Below are 15,290 nucleotides of genomic sequence, written 5' to 3'. Positions count from 1 at the left end.
TGAAACATTTCTCCTTGGAATGCATGTCAAATGAGCATAAACTATTTGTAGTTCTGAAAAAGGCTTATGGCATTAGAATCCAGATGAAAAAGATTCATTCCTTAGAGTCTTGTTTTCCAAATCTTGTTTTGGGAGCCATTTATTTACTCAGCTCTAAAGAATTCAGTATCCCTACAACTTCCTTAAAAATTATGACAGCTAAGATAAGGGGGAAGTACTAAGAGACTTTTTACTAAGAGATGACTTATAGTCATTTTACAGAGGAAAGATTTGCAATAACTACAGACACATAAAATATAAAATCAAGTGTAAATGTTGTGTAATAGATGATGACAGGAATGCTTTTATTTTTGTGATTCTCAGTGGTTTGAAATTCTACAGTGTAGATAGAATTTTATTGTAACTGAATTTATTTCAAAATGTGATATTGGTTGTGGGTTAAGCTATTCTCAGCCCACTTCCCTCATTCCACTGTATTACTCAGTGTCATTATTATTCTTCACTCTGTCATGTCAGAGTGATGATCCGAGAGCACAGCAGTAAACTGCATGTTCCCAATGTCTACATCTGGATGCAAAAATCAAGTTCTTCAACAGGAATTATTATGTATGAAAAGAACGCAGAAGAGATGTGGACAATTTGAGGAGAATAAACAGACACTGGAACAAGCAGTAGTAAACCTCAAGAGTCACATAGAAATGAATATGGTGGAACGCAGTCAGGTAGAGCACTGTGAACAGGAGATTGAAGAAAGAGCAAGACAGGAGATAGAAGAACAGTTAACAAAAGTCAACTTATTCCTGCAGGTTAATTTATTGATGTTTAATGTGCTGTAATTCACTTCATTCTAAATTACAACATGGTTGTATACATTTTATGTGTTTCCTCTGCTTCTCTTCTAATAGTTGGTTTTGTAGATTTCTGAGTGGACGATGGCATTTTTTCTCCCTTAAATTATTCCAGTTTCCATCATTATTATCAGTAAGTTGGACTTTCAGCTTACAATGATTGAGATGACGAAATCACACCAATTGGTATAATACAAGGCTGTTTGGAGGATAAGAAATTATTGTGATTGAAAACTTGTACTGTACTCTTGGATCACTCATGCAGTGCATTTTTCAATTTTTTAAATTTTAAATTGATCCTATGATTCTTTATGTCATCACATGACATGAGTACTAATATAGCAGCAATCACCTTTAATTTTATACTTCAGATATAATTCAGTTAATATTGGTGATAAACACTTTAAAGCAGAGCTTCTTTTCAACACATTTACATTTGCACTCTCAATCATTGACTCCAAACTAAGTGAGTAAATATACTAGAGTTACTCAGGTTATAATTATTTTTTAAATGTTTCCTTTTAATTTGCTTTAGACACAAACAGCATCTCAAGAAAACTTAGCGCAATATCTGGAATCTGAACGCTCCAAAGAAAACACTTCTCATGAATCTTCTTGTAAAACAGAATTGGAAAAATATAAGCAACTTTACCGAGAAGAATTAAAATTGAGAAAGTCGCTGGAAAAAAAACGAAACAAGTAAGTTAAAACAGAATCCTAAGCTAAGTGCTTTAGAGGCTTTGCCATGTAGACAGCGATATAATTATAAAATTTCTTGTTGGATTTCCTATAAATAGGAATGTTATCAAGTTTAACTATTTTTTGGAAGATGATACCTTAAACCAAAAGGGTCACATTCTGGCTTTTGATACATTTACTTTCTTGATTATGATATTTGCTGTCATCCCTAGAGGGTGCTGTGAAGGCAAAGCTCTACTTTAAAGTGTTTATCACCATCTAAGGAAAATGAAGTGAATGAAATTTGCATTTTGCAGACTTCACAGGACTAATCGGAGGCTGGCTAAAACCTGTGTGAAACGTCTGATGGAGAAAGAGCAGAACAGGTCTTTACCCCAAACATTTACTACAAGTCCTGTCCTGGAGCCACCTGGTGCTGAAAATATTCATAATAGCTCTGGGTTCAGAGGAAATACTACAACAAGAGAAACCTTGTTGTTTTCTACCTCACGTTCACGGCCTTCATTTGACAGCATTGTGACTGCTTTGATGAAGGTTAGTTACGTTATCCTTTCTTGCTTACATTTCAGATTTCTGATGTAATTTGTGTTTTTAATTCTGACTCGACTTAGGCACACTTAGTAAAGGCCATAAATATTTGTGCTAATAAAGAAAACAAATTTTGTAATTTTTAAGTCCCTAGATTTCTCCTTTTAAGAGATACCTATCAACTTTCTTCAATAAATGTAACATTGACAAATTCAAATTTCTTGAAAAGCTGCATTTAAATGCTTTTTTTTTTTTTCTTTTTAGGGCTGTATTTGCAGCATATGGAAGCTTCCTTTGCCGCAGCCGCAGCAGTGCAGGATCCAAGCTGCATCTGTGACCTCCATCAGAGCTCAGGCAACCCTGGATCCTTGACCCGCTGATGGAGGCCATAGATCAAAGCCCTTCCTCATAGATATTAGTTGGCTTGGTCACTGCTGAGCCACAACAGGAACTCCTTAGATGCTATTTTAGAAATTAAATATTATTGCCTAATAACCAAATATATACTTTCAGATGTTTGGCATACTTTATTACAGCTTGGCCATAGTTGATAGTAAGTTTCAAATTCTGTTGCACCCTAGTTTTTCTACCCCTCAGCATAAGTGACTGATTGGCATTCAAGCACTTAACCACACATGGATGTTTCATGCTTAAAGGAAGCCATGATAAAGCCTTTGCATGAATCAAGTAAACTTTAACACTAAACTAACAGATTTAGTTCCCATCGTGGCTCAGTGGGTTAAGAACCCAGCACAGTGTCGGAGAGGATGCAGGTTAAATCCCTGGCCTTGCTCATTGGCTTAAGGATCAGGCATTGCCCCAAGCTGTGGCAGAGGTCACACATGTGACTCAGATCTGGTGTTTCCCTGCCTGTGGTGTAGCCATTGGCTTCAGCTCTGATTTGACCCATGGCCTAGAAACTTCCATATGCCCCTGGTGCAGCCATAAAAATAAAGTAAAATAAAAGGTTCATTTCTGTTTATGTTTTTTTCTTTATTTTTTTTTCCTTGTTGGTGACTCTGCAGCATTTGGAGTTTCTGGGCCAGGGATCAGATCTGAGCCACAGTTGGGGCCATACCACAGGTCAGGCAATGCAGATCCTTTAACCCACTGTGGGGTCCAGGGCTAAACCTGCATCCTGGCATTGCAAAGATGCTCCCCTTCCCATTGCACCAAAGCAGGAACTCCCTCATGTCTGTGTTTAACTTAAAACATTGATCATTTTCTTACATGAAAGTACATTCTTAATTGCTGTTTTGCTGGTGGCATTTTTATTTCAATTTTTATAAATGTCTTGCTGATGAGCAATTGTAGTACATTCCTAAATATATAGTTAAATAAAGTCAATATGTAAACTTTTTAAATGAAGTTCACTTACGTCTCTGTCTTGCCATGACTTAGATGAATGATGTCTAAGATGGCAATGATGGGGCATCTGTAAACTGCAAGGACATTTCATTGTGTATCAATGCTATTAAAATAGCCACTTTGAGCAGTGCCCATGGTTTATGGTTTTGAGGGTGTTTTCATGATCTTCCTGATATGAAGTAGCTTGGGCCCTCCTTAAATGATGTTTCAACTTGTTTCCTCACTTGGCTTCATGTCATAACAAATCATAGAAGAGCAAAGTTAAGATTCTTGGCACTGCAGCTAAGTTGTGTCTGAATGCTTCAGTGTTGAAACTGGACTCTAGGTTACAAAAATAAAATGTACATCATACACTTCAGTCAGTAGATAAGCAGGATACAAACTTAAACTTGTCTCATTAGTTGACACCCCAAAAATCATAACATGCATCATTTTACTGATGAAGATGAACGAGGGTTTGTGTGCAGAAGACGGAAGTCATGCAAGAGAAGAATTGCTGAGGAATTGTATGCTTTAATTTTTTTGGATGAAAGAGGTGTTTACTGTTTAGTATTTGTACTTAAACTGAAAAAATAGTTTATTTTAAACTTAATGTTGTATTTCTGAAGGTTACATAGCTCCCTTGTGGGGCCTTCTTTGTCAAATCATGCTGGAGTTAATAAGAGAGATTAATAAATATTCCTTCAGGAGTTCCCGTCATGGCGCAGTCGTTAATGAATCCGACTAGGAACCATGAGGTTGCGAGTTCAGTCCCTGCCCTTGCTCAGTGGGTTAACAATCCGGCGTTGCCGTGAGCTGTGGTGTAGGTTGCAGACGTGGCTGGGATCCTGCGTTGCTGTGGCTCTGGCGTAGGCCAGTGGCTACAGCTCCGATTGGACCCCTAGCCTGGGAACCTCCATATGCCATGAGAGCGGCCCAAAGAAATAGCAAAAAGCCAAAAAAAAAAAAAAATATTCCTTCAAGAGGCAAAGACATGTCTCCATAATCACTATAGATAGGATGCCTTAAAAAAGTTCTTATGCAGGTATTGTTTTCTGAATTCTCAGTCAGACTTAGAAGGAAGGGGCCTTCTAGAATTGCTAGGGATGTAACTGTTTCTACTGGAAAACCTAAAATAATCCTCTGAGAGGAGTTAACATACTGTCTCAAATGTCAGAACGGGGTGGGTTCTGATCAAGGAGCTGAAAAACGAAGTGGAGCAGGACCTCATTGCTCCTCCCCTCCAAGTGCCACAGTCTGGATCTACTAAGCCCAAAGTCCCCCCTCCATCACACTCCCTCCCCCTCCATCCTGGCAGCCACAAGTCTGTTCTCCATGCCCAAGAGTTTGTTTCTTTCCTATAGATGGGTTCATTGCTGCCATGTATTAGATTCCAGAGAGAAGTGACCTCATAGGGTATTTGTCTTTCGCTTTCTGACTTAAAGATGAACATTTAGCATGACACAACAACGTGTCTCAACAGAATCTTGAGTCACATTTCCTTGAAGAAATAAGCCTCCAGTTTACATCACCAAGGCAGTGCCTTCACGCTGAAGTTTAACTCTGATCACACAATCACAACAGTTAAGCTAGCTTCTCAGAAGTCAGAGGCAGAGTTCAGAAAACTTGTTTGTTTCGCTTCTGTACTCTATATAACCCTGCATGCCCACTTCATTTTGTCCACATGGACCAGTGAGCAGGCATTTTATCTTTTGAAAGATAAGGGTAATTACTGAATTTCTTCCAGTCCTTTTTCATTATTTTTGCTCCCTAGACTTCATTTTTCACAGCTTAATCAACAAAGTCTTCCCCAGTACTTTCCTCTGCAGCAAAATAGACTTATTTAGTGCTAACAAACTAACAAGTGTAATTTCCTCACATGGGAACCTACTTACAACTGGATAATGAAGTGGTTTACATGGCTTGATTTTATTATACTTCCCTAGCTGCGTTTACTTTTATAACTTTCAAAATAAGAATGACGTCAAATTTTAACTTAAAAGCATCAATAATTACAGAAGGTTTATTGGAAATGAATGTGTATGTCTCTGAGTATGGCATGTATGCTTTTCTCAAGTTGGTCTCAAAAAGAGAGTGCAACCTTATTTTCCAGCCCATTACCTCAAATTTCATTTAACAGGAATATGTTATGGTTGATTGAATGGACGTATATTTGTACTTGTTGTGCTTTGTATTGTGATTGACTCTATTATATTTCTCTGTCAAAAATACTCCTTCCTACTTCTCCCTGGCTCAGAATAGGGATTGGGGGTGCTCTGGATCCTTAACCTGAGGCATAGTTCCAAATGTGGCTCCAATTTGACCCCTAACCTGGAACTTCCATATGTCACAGCTGTGGCTCTAAAAAGAAAGAGAAAAACAAAACAAACCCACCAAAAACTCCAAGAAAACTAAGGGTTGTTTTGAACAGTGTACATTAATTACAATGTCAGGGAAGAAGAAAACATTGCTATGAATGTTTTCTGGTCATCGTCCTTGCTGGAACTGTGGTGAGGTAGCTAGCCAATGGCACTTCTCCTTGTAAGGACAGAATGTGAGAAGGAGTCAGGCAGGTGGTGAACAGCTAAGTAGCCTCATCACTAACACATATTGATGAATTGTAGGATGGAGTTTAGATGTGCAGCCACAGTGGGCTTTGGGATTCTTCCTCCCCAATTGGGCCCTTTGCCTCCCAGTCTTCAAGGGAGGAAGCAAATGCTTGACACCTCTACCAGGGGCATGCTGCTTCCTACAGATGTGAGACCCAAATTCAAGGTGCTCTGGGCAGACACATCTTTTCAAAGAAGAGATTCCTTCCTACAAACTCACCCACTAGGTAAATCTCCTTTCCTCTCCTGAGGAGGGTAGAAGAGCTGTAAGTCCTCAAGCGGAACCTTTTGGCCAAGGAAATGAAGTTTGCCTATAATTTCTGACTGGATTTAAATTGCAGTTGGGGTTAAGCTCCTCTCTCTTGTATATACCAGATAATGGTAGAGATTGGAGAGAAGGACACTAAGTAATCAAGAAAAATCTGTCTTATAGTCTAAATATGGCCATAAATTACCTCCAAGGTGGAAATTGATTTGATGACTGGCTTTGGTAAAACAATTTTTATTTGGAGGAAATGAATATTCTTTTATGGAAGAATCTCTGTTTCAGCTGGCTTAATATCATTAAAGATTTTCTCCTTCAAGTTCCCTGTCCTTTGGTTAAAAAAAAAAAAAAAGTGTGCGCTTTAGAAATTGAGTATATTGACCGCATATAATTTACTCTTGTCCATGCCTTTAAAACATAGGATTTAGTTAGAAAGTTACCATTTCATGTCCCATACCTCAAACATTATTTGGCTACATGACACTCTTCCATATCAATTTTCTCTAAGTTCTAGTTTAAAATCTGTGTCCTTTTCCCTAATCTGAGGAAGGAGCTGTCATACAACTCTAGACTGAGCAAGAAGACCTTTTGCTTTGTGACCCCAGGCAAACTGCAGTCTCTCTAAGCCTTCCTTACTTATCTCTTGTCAAATTAAGTTCTAACTAAATCACTTTCCTCCCTTAAGTTTTTTTCAAAAAAAGAAGCTTTCTTTCTGAAAAATGTTTTTTTTGCATGAAACTGTATTATATAAAACAGAGACAAGCATAGAGCTGTTCAGCCAAAGGAGGGAAGGAGACTCTGAAGCTGAAACTTCTTTGGCCCTCAATCCTGACGTGCCCGCCCTTCTTCTTCAATGGGGAGAGTATGGAAACTACAGGTTAAGAGGGCAGCCTTGTAGTTAAAAATCTTTACTTACAGCCTGCAGATTCCTTGTTTTCTTATCTAATTTTCTCACTTTTCTTTGGTTTTGTGAAATGAAAAGTTGAAAGAACATTGCAGGTATATTCCATTGATTAAAGTTGGACTAAACTACTTCCTTCATCTGAACACAGTTCTTATCTAGAAATCAATGTAAAGGTCTCAAAAGTACACACTGAGGACAAGAGCTTTGGGCAGAAAAGACAGGAATCTTACACTGGTAGTTCCCTAATCCAACATGTGTAAAATGTGATTTACATTTTAGCATAGTGTTTATTATAAAGTAATTTTATAAAAATATAAAAATTGTATAGGTGATATGAAATTATTTCAGTAAAGCTTTCTCCTTTCACCTGCTATCAGCTATGACTTTCACAAGACCTATCTAGGAATGCTGCAACATTACTTACTTTATTAGGCCTCTCTATAATGCTGTTGTAAAAAAAAACTGCTATGGAAAACAGTCTGAAAATGTTGGAAAATATGCAAGGTAAACATTTGTCTTGGCAAGTACACTTGATGAGGGCGTTGTCTATCATGTTATCCTTATCACCACAGTGTACTATTTTAGATCCTGTTGAGTGAGAGGGTGCCTATTGTAAGAAATATATAATAAAAAGAATGCTCTAGGTGGAGGCATGTGCAATATAATTTGAAATATCCCCAGGCATTTCAGAATGAAGTGGATAAATATAATTAGATGTTCCCAAAAGCCAGCCCTCATTTCTAGAATGGAAACAAAGTTCCAGAGTTATGATTCAAGAATTCCATATTTTTTTTCTTGTTTCTAATTCTAGAAAGTCATGATCAGAAACCCAGGGTGAAAACTGGCTTAGCCCCTCTCTTATGCCTTTCTTCAAGCAGGTGTTTGGGGTTTTTTGTTTTTGCCACTAAAATTTTCACATGACGTTATAACAGAACCACTTTCTTCATTTTAGGTATTTAAGATTCTATGTTGAAAAATTATTACCATGGAACAGACCTTAAAATTTTAGTTTCATAAAAGTATAAAAATGGAAAGCTCATTTTAAGGAAAAATCCATTGATTAAACTTTAATAAAGGGAAGTTTTTCTAAGAATGGCAAAGTAATGCAGTGTAAAATTTGATTTGAATTGTTTAAACATCTTTGTACCAGAATGATCAAGCATTAGCCTTTAAAATTATGTATATTCAATACACCAGTATTTATTCTACTTTTCATCAGATTAATGCAAATAGCATTACATATGTATGTTCTACATTAGCTAAAATCGAAATAGGAATTTATTTTATTTTCTTGATGTGATGATTTTTCTATTTGAGCAATCCCCAAGTTAGATCTCTTCTGAAAGTATTATTTACAGGCCACATTTCATAAGCTATATATCATTTGTACAATAATGCTCTTGTTTAACTTCAACATTATAAATAACATTTGACTTATTTCAGAGTCAGCGGGAGATGGAAGAAAATATGAATAAAGAACTAGCAGAAGGTATGTTGTCAAAATTTATGAATTAAATTTAGGCATTGATTTCTGAAATCAACTGTAAATAGTAAATGGCAACTCTTCCCATTGTTTGCGTAACAGATACTACATTAAATATTTTTCCTATGCACATCACATTAAAAGTATAAAATGATACACATTCATAATGAAAAATATACCCATTTGTTATTTATGCATCATGTTCCTTAGCTTTCAACAAATTCTCACAAAGTCTGTTTCTTTTTCTTTGTGTCTCTATTCTTTCTCTATTTCTGCCTTCCTCATGGCCCTGTCAACCTGCACACTGACACTGTTCTCAGAAAACATGGGGTCACCACCTTCTCAAATTTCTGGTACTGATTAAGGCCATTAAAAACCTGGACTCAGGCAATCACAGTTCATGCATGCAGCTTTCACTTGCCACTTGCGGGTGACATTTGAATTTCCTGTCATTAAAGTTGTCATTGGTTTAGCTTTTGCCCCCAGGAAAAGTTCCAAATTCCTTCGCATGGAATAAAAACACCCAAGTCAGTTTGGTTCCTGAGCAAGCATTCCACCTTACCTCCCTCCTCCCCTCCTCTGCCCCTTTCCTCTGTCTGGCATCTAGTCAAATAGACAGCTGACAATTCCAAACAGCTCTTCCTCACCTCTGCTCTTTGTGTCTGCTTCCCTCCAGTTCCCATAGTTTTGCTATGTCCTTCAGGTATCTACTTCCATATCACCTGCACACAAAAGCTGACAGTATTGACACCAAGTTGGATGTCCCTTCTCTGGGTTCTGATCATGTCCTTTTGTACCTGTCACAGGACTTACGACTCTGTATGGAAATGGCCTGTTTGTCTATTTTTCCAGTTTAGAGTATGTGACTATACAGGGTGGCCTGTGTCACCTTCCACTTGTAATTCCAGTGCTTGTCACAGTACCTTAGCACATGGCTGTTGACTGATGAATGAGGAGTGAGAAAACCAGAAGCTCTGAGAGTTGGCCTTCAGAGCAGTGAGCTCAGCATGTAACCATGGGCAAATGGTCAAATAGTCATCGTGTGTTTTGTGCTATAATCATATGTAGATACTTTTCTTTCTTCTTAACACTTAGAAAGGTCTGTGTTATTTTTAACTCCCTTATATTTATTTAACTAGAAAGGATTTTAGATAAAGAATGCCATTCTTTCCTTTTCTCTCCAGCCACTGCTGAACTTGATTCTGTGTACTGGAGAGCCTCTCGACTGAGATCTACCGGTGACCTTTTGAAAACATCACACAGCCATATGTACAGATTCTGAAGAAAACTTATGTTGTCTGAAAAATAAAGAGTGAAACTATCTACTGGACAGTTAACATAACGTCTTTGTTGGTTCCTATTAAACATGTTGTAGAAATCCTTATTGAAGGAAATATTGTTGTATCATATGTGTATGAGAATTTATATAGTATTTTCAATCATTTTTCTTTGTATCTAACTTTTAAGTAGATTTTGTGAATAAAACCCAGCCCTATTGAGTTTTTCATTCTCCAACTGAGGCCAGATACCAGTTATTTAATGAGCAGACAAACCACCAAACCTTTCATTAATATTTAGCTGAGTTGGGAGTTCCTGTTGTGGCACAGTGGAAATGAATCCAACTAGGATCCAGGCTGTCACAGGTTCAATCCCTGGCCTTGCTCAGTGGGTTGAGGATCTGATGTTGCTTGAGCTGTGGTGGTCACAGAATCGGCTTGGACCCCATGCTGGTGTGATTCTGGCTTAGGCCAAGGGCTGTAGCTCTGATTCAAACCCTACCCTGGGAACTTCCATATGTCATGGGTGCAGCCCTGAAAAACAAAGCAAAAAGAAAAAGTATATATTTAGCAATGGTGATTAGATAGCTTTCTTGTAGTTTCCAGGTTTTATCACTATATATAGATGCAAAGATCTAGACAGACATGATTTCAATACACTGAAACTGTGGCTATTATCAATGTGTTGATGTATTACAATTGTTGCAGAATCATACAACTCATTCTGTATACCTTTAAACTCTGACACATAGATCTTTCCTCATGCAGCAATAGGATTTGCCTAAGGGATTTTCCCCTTTCTAATTTTTTTAATTTACTTTTTGGAAACAGTTTTAAAATTAGAATTGTTCCAAGCACCTGACTCAGACATCATCACCAAATTTATATGGAACAACAAAAGACCCAGAATTGCCAAAGCAATTCTGAGGAATAAAAACCAAGCAGATGGCATAACTCTCCCAGACCTCAGGCAATATTACAAAGCCACAGTCCTCAAGACAGTGTGGTACTGGTACCAAAACAGATAGACCAATGGAACAATAGAGAACCCAGAAACAAACCCCGATACCTATGGTCGTGGGGAGCCGAGAAAATACAGGAGCCGAGGAAGGGAGCTTGCCTGAGTGGTGCAATTCCAAGGGCAGGCTCCTAATCAGAAAAAGGGGCCTGCCTGAATGGTGCAGTTCCAAGGGCAAGCTCCTAACCAGAAAAAGGGGGCCTGTCTAAACAGTGCAATTCCAAGGGCAGGCTCCTAAACAAGGGGATACCTACCGGTACGGCACAATTCCAAGGGCAGGCCCTAGAAGACAATAAGGCTCCCCTGCTAACTTTGGTGGGGAACTGAATTTTCTGGGAAACAATTTCCATTTTGCATTGCTGAGTGGGGATTTTTCCATGGATGACTTAGTCTTTTCTGCTATTCACTTGTTGTTCAGTTCTTCCTTAATCTTTCCTGATTATTTGTTTATTACCCTTATTTCCCATTCTTATTTTCCTGTGGTGATTTGTGATTTAACTGAATTGCAACAATAATATGATAAAAATTTCATTCTAAGGGACTTTCCTCTATTTAAATACAAAAATTAAAAACATAGTGCTTATCTACTAACTAGTTATACAGTCAACTTTAGAGTTAGGATTTTAATGAAGTTTATGGAAGTTAGACACATATTATTCATGATCAGAAGAAACCTAGCTGTGAGTTTTGTCCTAGATTTTAGAAACTTTTAGTGGTAGCTGGCTAAGTTCATTTACATTTTCTCACACTGTCTCTCTGTCAAGGACACTTTGAAGATAGACGCTAGTCTGAAGACAAGATTTGTTGTGTCTGTAGCCTCTTCAGCTTGTGGGAAATTGGCTGGCCATGAGATGGTTTGTGCTGGGTCTCCTCTTTCCCACATGAATGTTTGTGCCTATTTGTCCTTGAATTGTACTTACTAAATTTAGTTAAGTTAAAGACTTTAAAACATGACATTTGAAACTGTACCTTGTGATCAAAAAAAAAAAAAAAAAGCCTAATAGTTAACCAATGTACTTTTAACACTATGATGTAATCTGTAGTAAAAAACTGTCTATATAATCAACCACTTATGCCAATAAAATTTGAGCAGTTCAGCGCCCTGAAAGAAGGGACAAAGAGACTGTCTCCATTGCTTACGCCGACACCGTTCATCTCCTCTCAGGACGTATATGCCCCACCTGGTTGCAGGAGCTGGACTCCGGCAGATGCAAACTCTTGCTCATGGAGTGGATTTACAGTGAGATCCTGCCATGTAGCACTGAGAGCTATGCCTAGATACTTACAACACAGCATGACAATGGGAGAAGAAATTATGTATACATGTATATGTAACTGGGTTCCCGTGCTGTACAGTGGGAAAAAAAGTGTGCTGGGAGAAATAACAATAAAAAAATTTTTTTTTCAAACAATGAGTTTTATGGTTTCTGGTCTTACCTTTCACTCTTTAAACTGTTTTGAGTGGATTTTTGTATATAGCTTGAGTAAATGTTCTAATTTTATTCTGCTTTCTATTAGCTATCCAGTTTTCCCAGAGTAGTCTATCTTTTCCTCATCATATTTTTGCCTCATTTGTCATAGAAAAAAAATGACTATGGTTTCATGGCTTTGTTTCCAGGCTATCTATACTGTTCCATTTGTCTGTGTGTCTATTTTTATATGATACTATATTGTTTTCATTACTGCATCTTTGTATGAGTCTGAAGTCAGGCAGCATGATATCTCCAGCTTTGTTCTATTTTTTGTTTTCAAGACTGCTTTGGCTATCTATGGTCCTTTTCTGGTTCCATACATATTTTCACACTTTTTCTGGAAAAACTACTTTCAGATCCAACCCATAAGAATTTTACCATATGATTTAATAACAAAATTTCAAATTAAGGGACTCTTTTCATTTTATTCATTATGTATGCATATAATTAGTCAACCTTCTGAGAAAGGAGCATATCTGCACACTCATCAAAGGAAAGGGAAACCAAATTATCTTTGTAAACCCAGTCAAATTCAAGGTGTCTTGTCAGGGATGATTGTATAGCCTTGGAAGATAGAAAGAGGGGCATGCACTCGAGCAGAGGGCTGGGTTGCTCTGTCTTTGATACAACACAAACACCATCTCTTTCCCTCTCTCCAGGACAAAGGTCAGTAGTCATATCACCCCCATAGAAGATTTGGGTCACTTATGCTCTAGGATTTTCTCCCATAATGCAAAACCCTGCCTAGAGCAGAGTTACCTGACCCACTGGGCATCACCTTGCAGCAAGTGGGACTTCATGAACTGGTGCCAATGCTGATGCTCTGGCCACTGCAAATGCTGTGAGTAACTAAGTCCTTCGTCTCTGACCCAAGAGTCGCATGTCCATTGCCAGCATCCATGAGACTCTGGTAAGCTAAGTTGTTAGCTTGTAAGTAAGGTAAAACCACAGCCCTGTCAAGCAGTTCCTGACAGGCCCTTAAAACAAGTAATAGTCTTAGGAATACAAACTCCTGACAGAATGTCCATGTTGTGGGGAAAACACACTGGAGTATTTGGTGTGAAGTATCAGATGTGAGTATTTGAGTCCAGCTGCTGAATATTTTCTAGATGTTTGGTATGACTGGAAAATAAATGACCTTTGAAACAACCATGCCCTAAAAGGATAGAAAGGATGAAGGGACATCAAATTTGGTTAAAGAGGCCAAGTCCTCCCCAGATCCTGCTCACCCAAAGTGATGATGCGACTTGCCCTCGTAGGACTACATGGGTTTTTAAGGGGCACTGTGGGGAGACTGTATGAGGAACCATGAGGCCTTGGGTATCATGGATGCTTGGATGTGGTAGAAACAGTGAAATTTCCAATTCCAGTTTTCCATACAACAAACACACCACAAAACTCTTAGAAGTAAGAAATCAATTCAGGGAGATGGCAGGATACAAGATCAGCAGACAAAAATCAGCTGTGTTCCTATAAATGAATAATAAACCATCAGAGTGAGAAATTTAGGAACACCATCTCACTGATAACAACATGCAAAGAACAAAATACCTAGGAATTCAAAGACAATGAAAATGTTAAGATGTGGAGTTCATGCTATGACACAATGGGATCGGTGGTGTCTTGGGAACAGTGGGCCACAGTTTCAACCCTGGCCTGGCAGAGTTGGTTAAAGATCTGGTTAAAGATCTGGCATTGAGCCTGGCTCCAATCTGATCCGTTGCCCTGTAACTTCACATTCCCTTGGGTGGCCAACAGTGGAAAAAAACAAATGTCACCATTGTGGCTCAGCAGCAGTGAGAAGGAATAGTAGTAACGAGGATGCGGGTTTCATCCCTGGCATCACTCAGTGGGTTAAGGATTGGCATTGCTGTGAGCTGTGCTGCAGTATCTAGCAGCTGTGGCTTGGGTCTAGCATTTTTGTGGCTATGGCGTGTGCTCCAGCTGAAGTTCCTCTTTGACGCATGGTCTGGGGCTTTTATTCTGGGAGCTGGAATTCCTTCTGATCCAGTTGATGCCAGGAGGAAATGGTGAGGAGAAGGGAGGAAACATGGGGGGAAATGAGGTTAAGAGGGGAGAAGCTTCCTGTGTGCAACTGACTGCTGTGAGTGTCTGTCTTCAAAGGACGTGGCTAAAGCTTGGTGTGGAAAACTGGTTTGTAATCACTTGTATGTGTGGTGAAGAGTAAATATTTCACCAAGTGGAAATGTTTTAATTTGATACTGTACATGTTATTACCTTTTTTCTTTTTATGTGATGCCTCTTCCTGTTGTTTGTTAAAAGTCCAAGTCCGTGGTCAAGTAGCTTTCCTTCTAGGCTTGCTTCATAACTTTTTTCATACTTTTCTGTTTTAAATGTGTTTGTGGATAGTTTTGTGTATTTGTGTACAATTTAAAGGGTGTGTACATTCGTTTCCTTGCATCTGGCTCTCTAATTTAGTCAATTGTTCTCTGTTTTTTGAGAAGTCCTGGGATATTTGCCTCCATCCCTGTGGATTTCCAAAGCCAAGTGGATTCAGCAGGACTGCTGGCCAGGAACTGGGCCTCCACTGACCTGTGGTGGGGTGCAGCCTGCATGTCCCAGTTTGCCAGCAGAGGGCAACAACCTAGCTGTCTTGTTGGTGCATTAATTCTCCACCTAAATACCCCCCCATAAATGAACCTTGCCTGCCTGTTGGCGGGGCCCCCAGAGGAAAACGAAAAGTACCTAAAAAAAAGAGGACCCCACAATGTAAAAAATCCGTGCTGGCCCCGGGTGGAGTGGTGTGGCGGGGGGTGTGCTGGCGGGCGTGGTGTTTTGGCTACTCCCTCCCTCTTCGCACAGCTGACAGGAGCCTGGTC

General features: G+C 38.8%; 1 protein-coding gene across 1 annotated transcript in view; it reads left to right on the top strand.

Annotated features, from left to right (window-relative positions):
- The window catches only part of LOC110257476 (ankyrin repeat domain-containing protein 26-like), a 117,827-nt gene extending 105,450 nt beyond the window's left edge, over positions 1-12,377 (top strand). The window contains exons 41-44 of the mRNA XM_021078196.1: positions 1,384-1,547; positions 1,844-2,081; positions 8,644-8,689; positions 9,868-12,377. Coding sequence (XP_020933855.1) covers positions 1,384-1,547; positions 1,844-2,081; positions 8,644-8,689; positions 9,868-9,965 — 546 coding nt within the window. The 3' untranslated portion in view covers positions 9,966-12,377. The remainder of the gene's footprint in view (positions 1-1,383; positions 1,548-1,843; positions 2,082-8,643; positions 8,690-9,867) is intronic.

The sequence above is a fragment of the Sus scrofa genome, chromosome 17, assembly GCF_000003025.6.
Source record: "Sus scrofa isolate TJ Tabasco breed Duroc chromosome 17, Sscrofa11.1, whole genome shotgun sequence".
Taxonomy (NCBI): Eukaryota; Metazoa; Chordata; class Mammalia; order Artiodactyla; family Suidae; genus Sus; species Sus scrofa.
The sequence above is the reverse complement of the archived record's forward strand: the minus strand, read 5'-3'. Positions and strand labels throughout refer to the sequence as shown.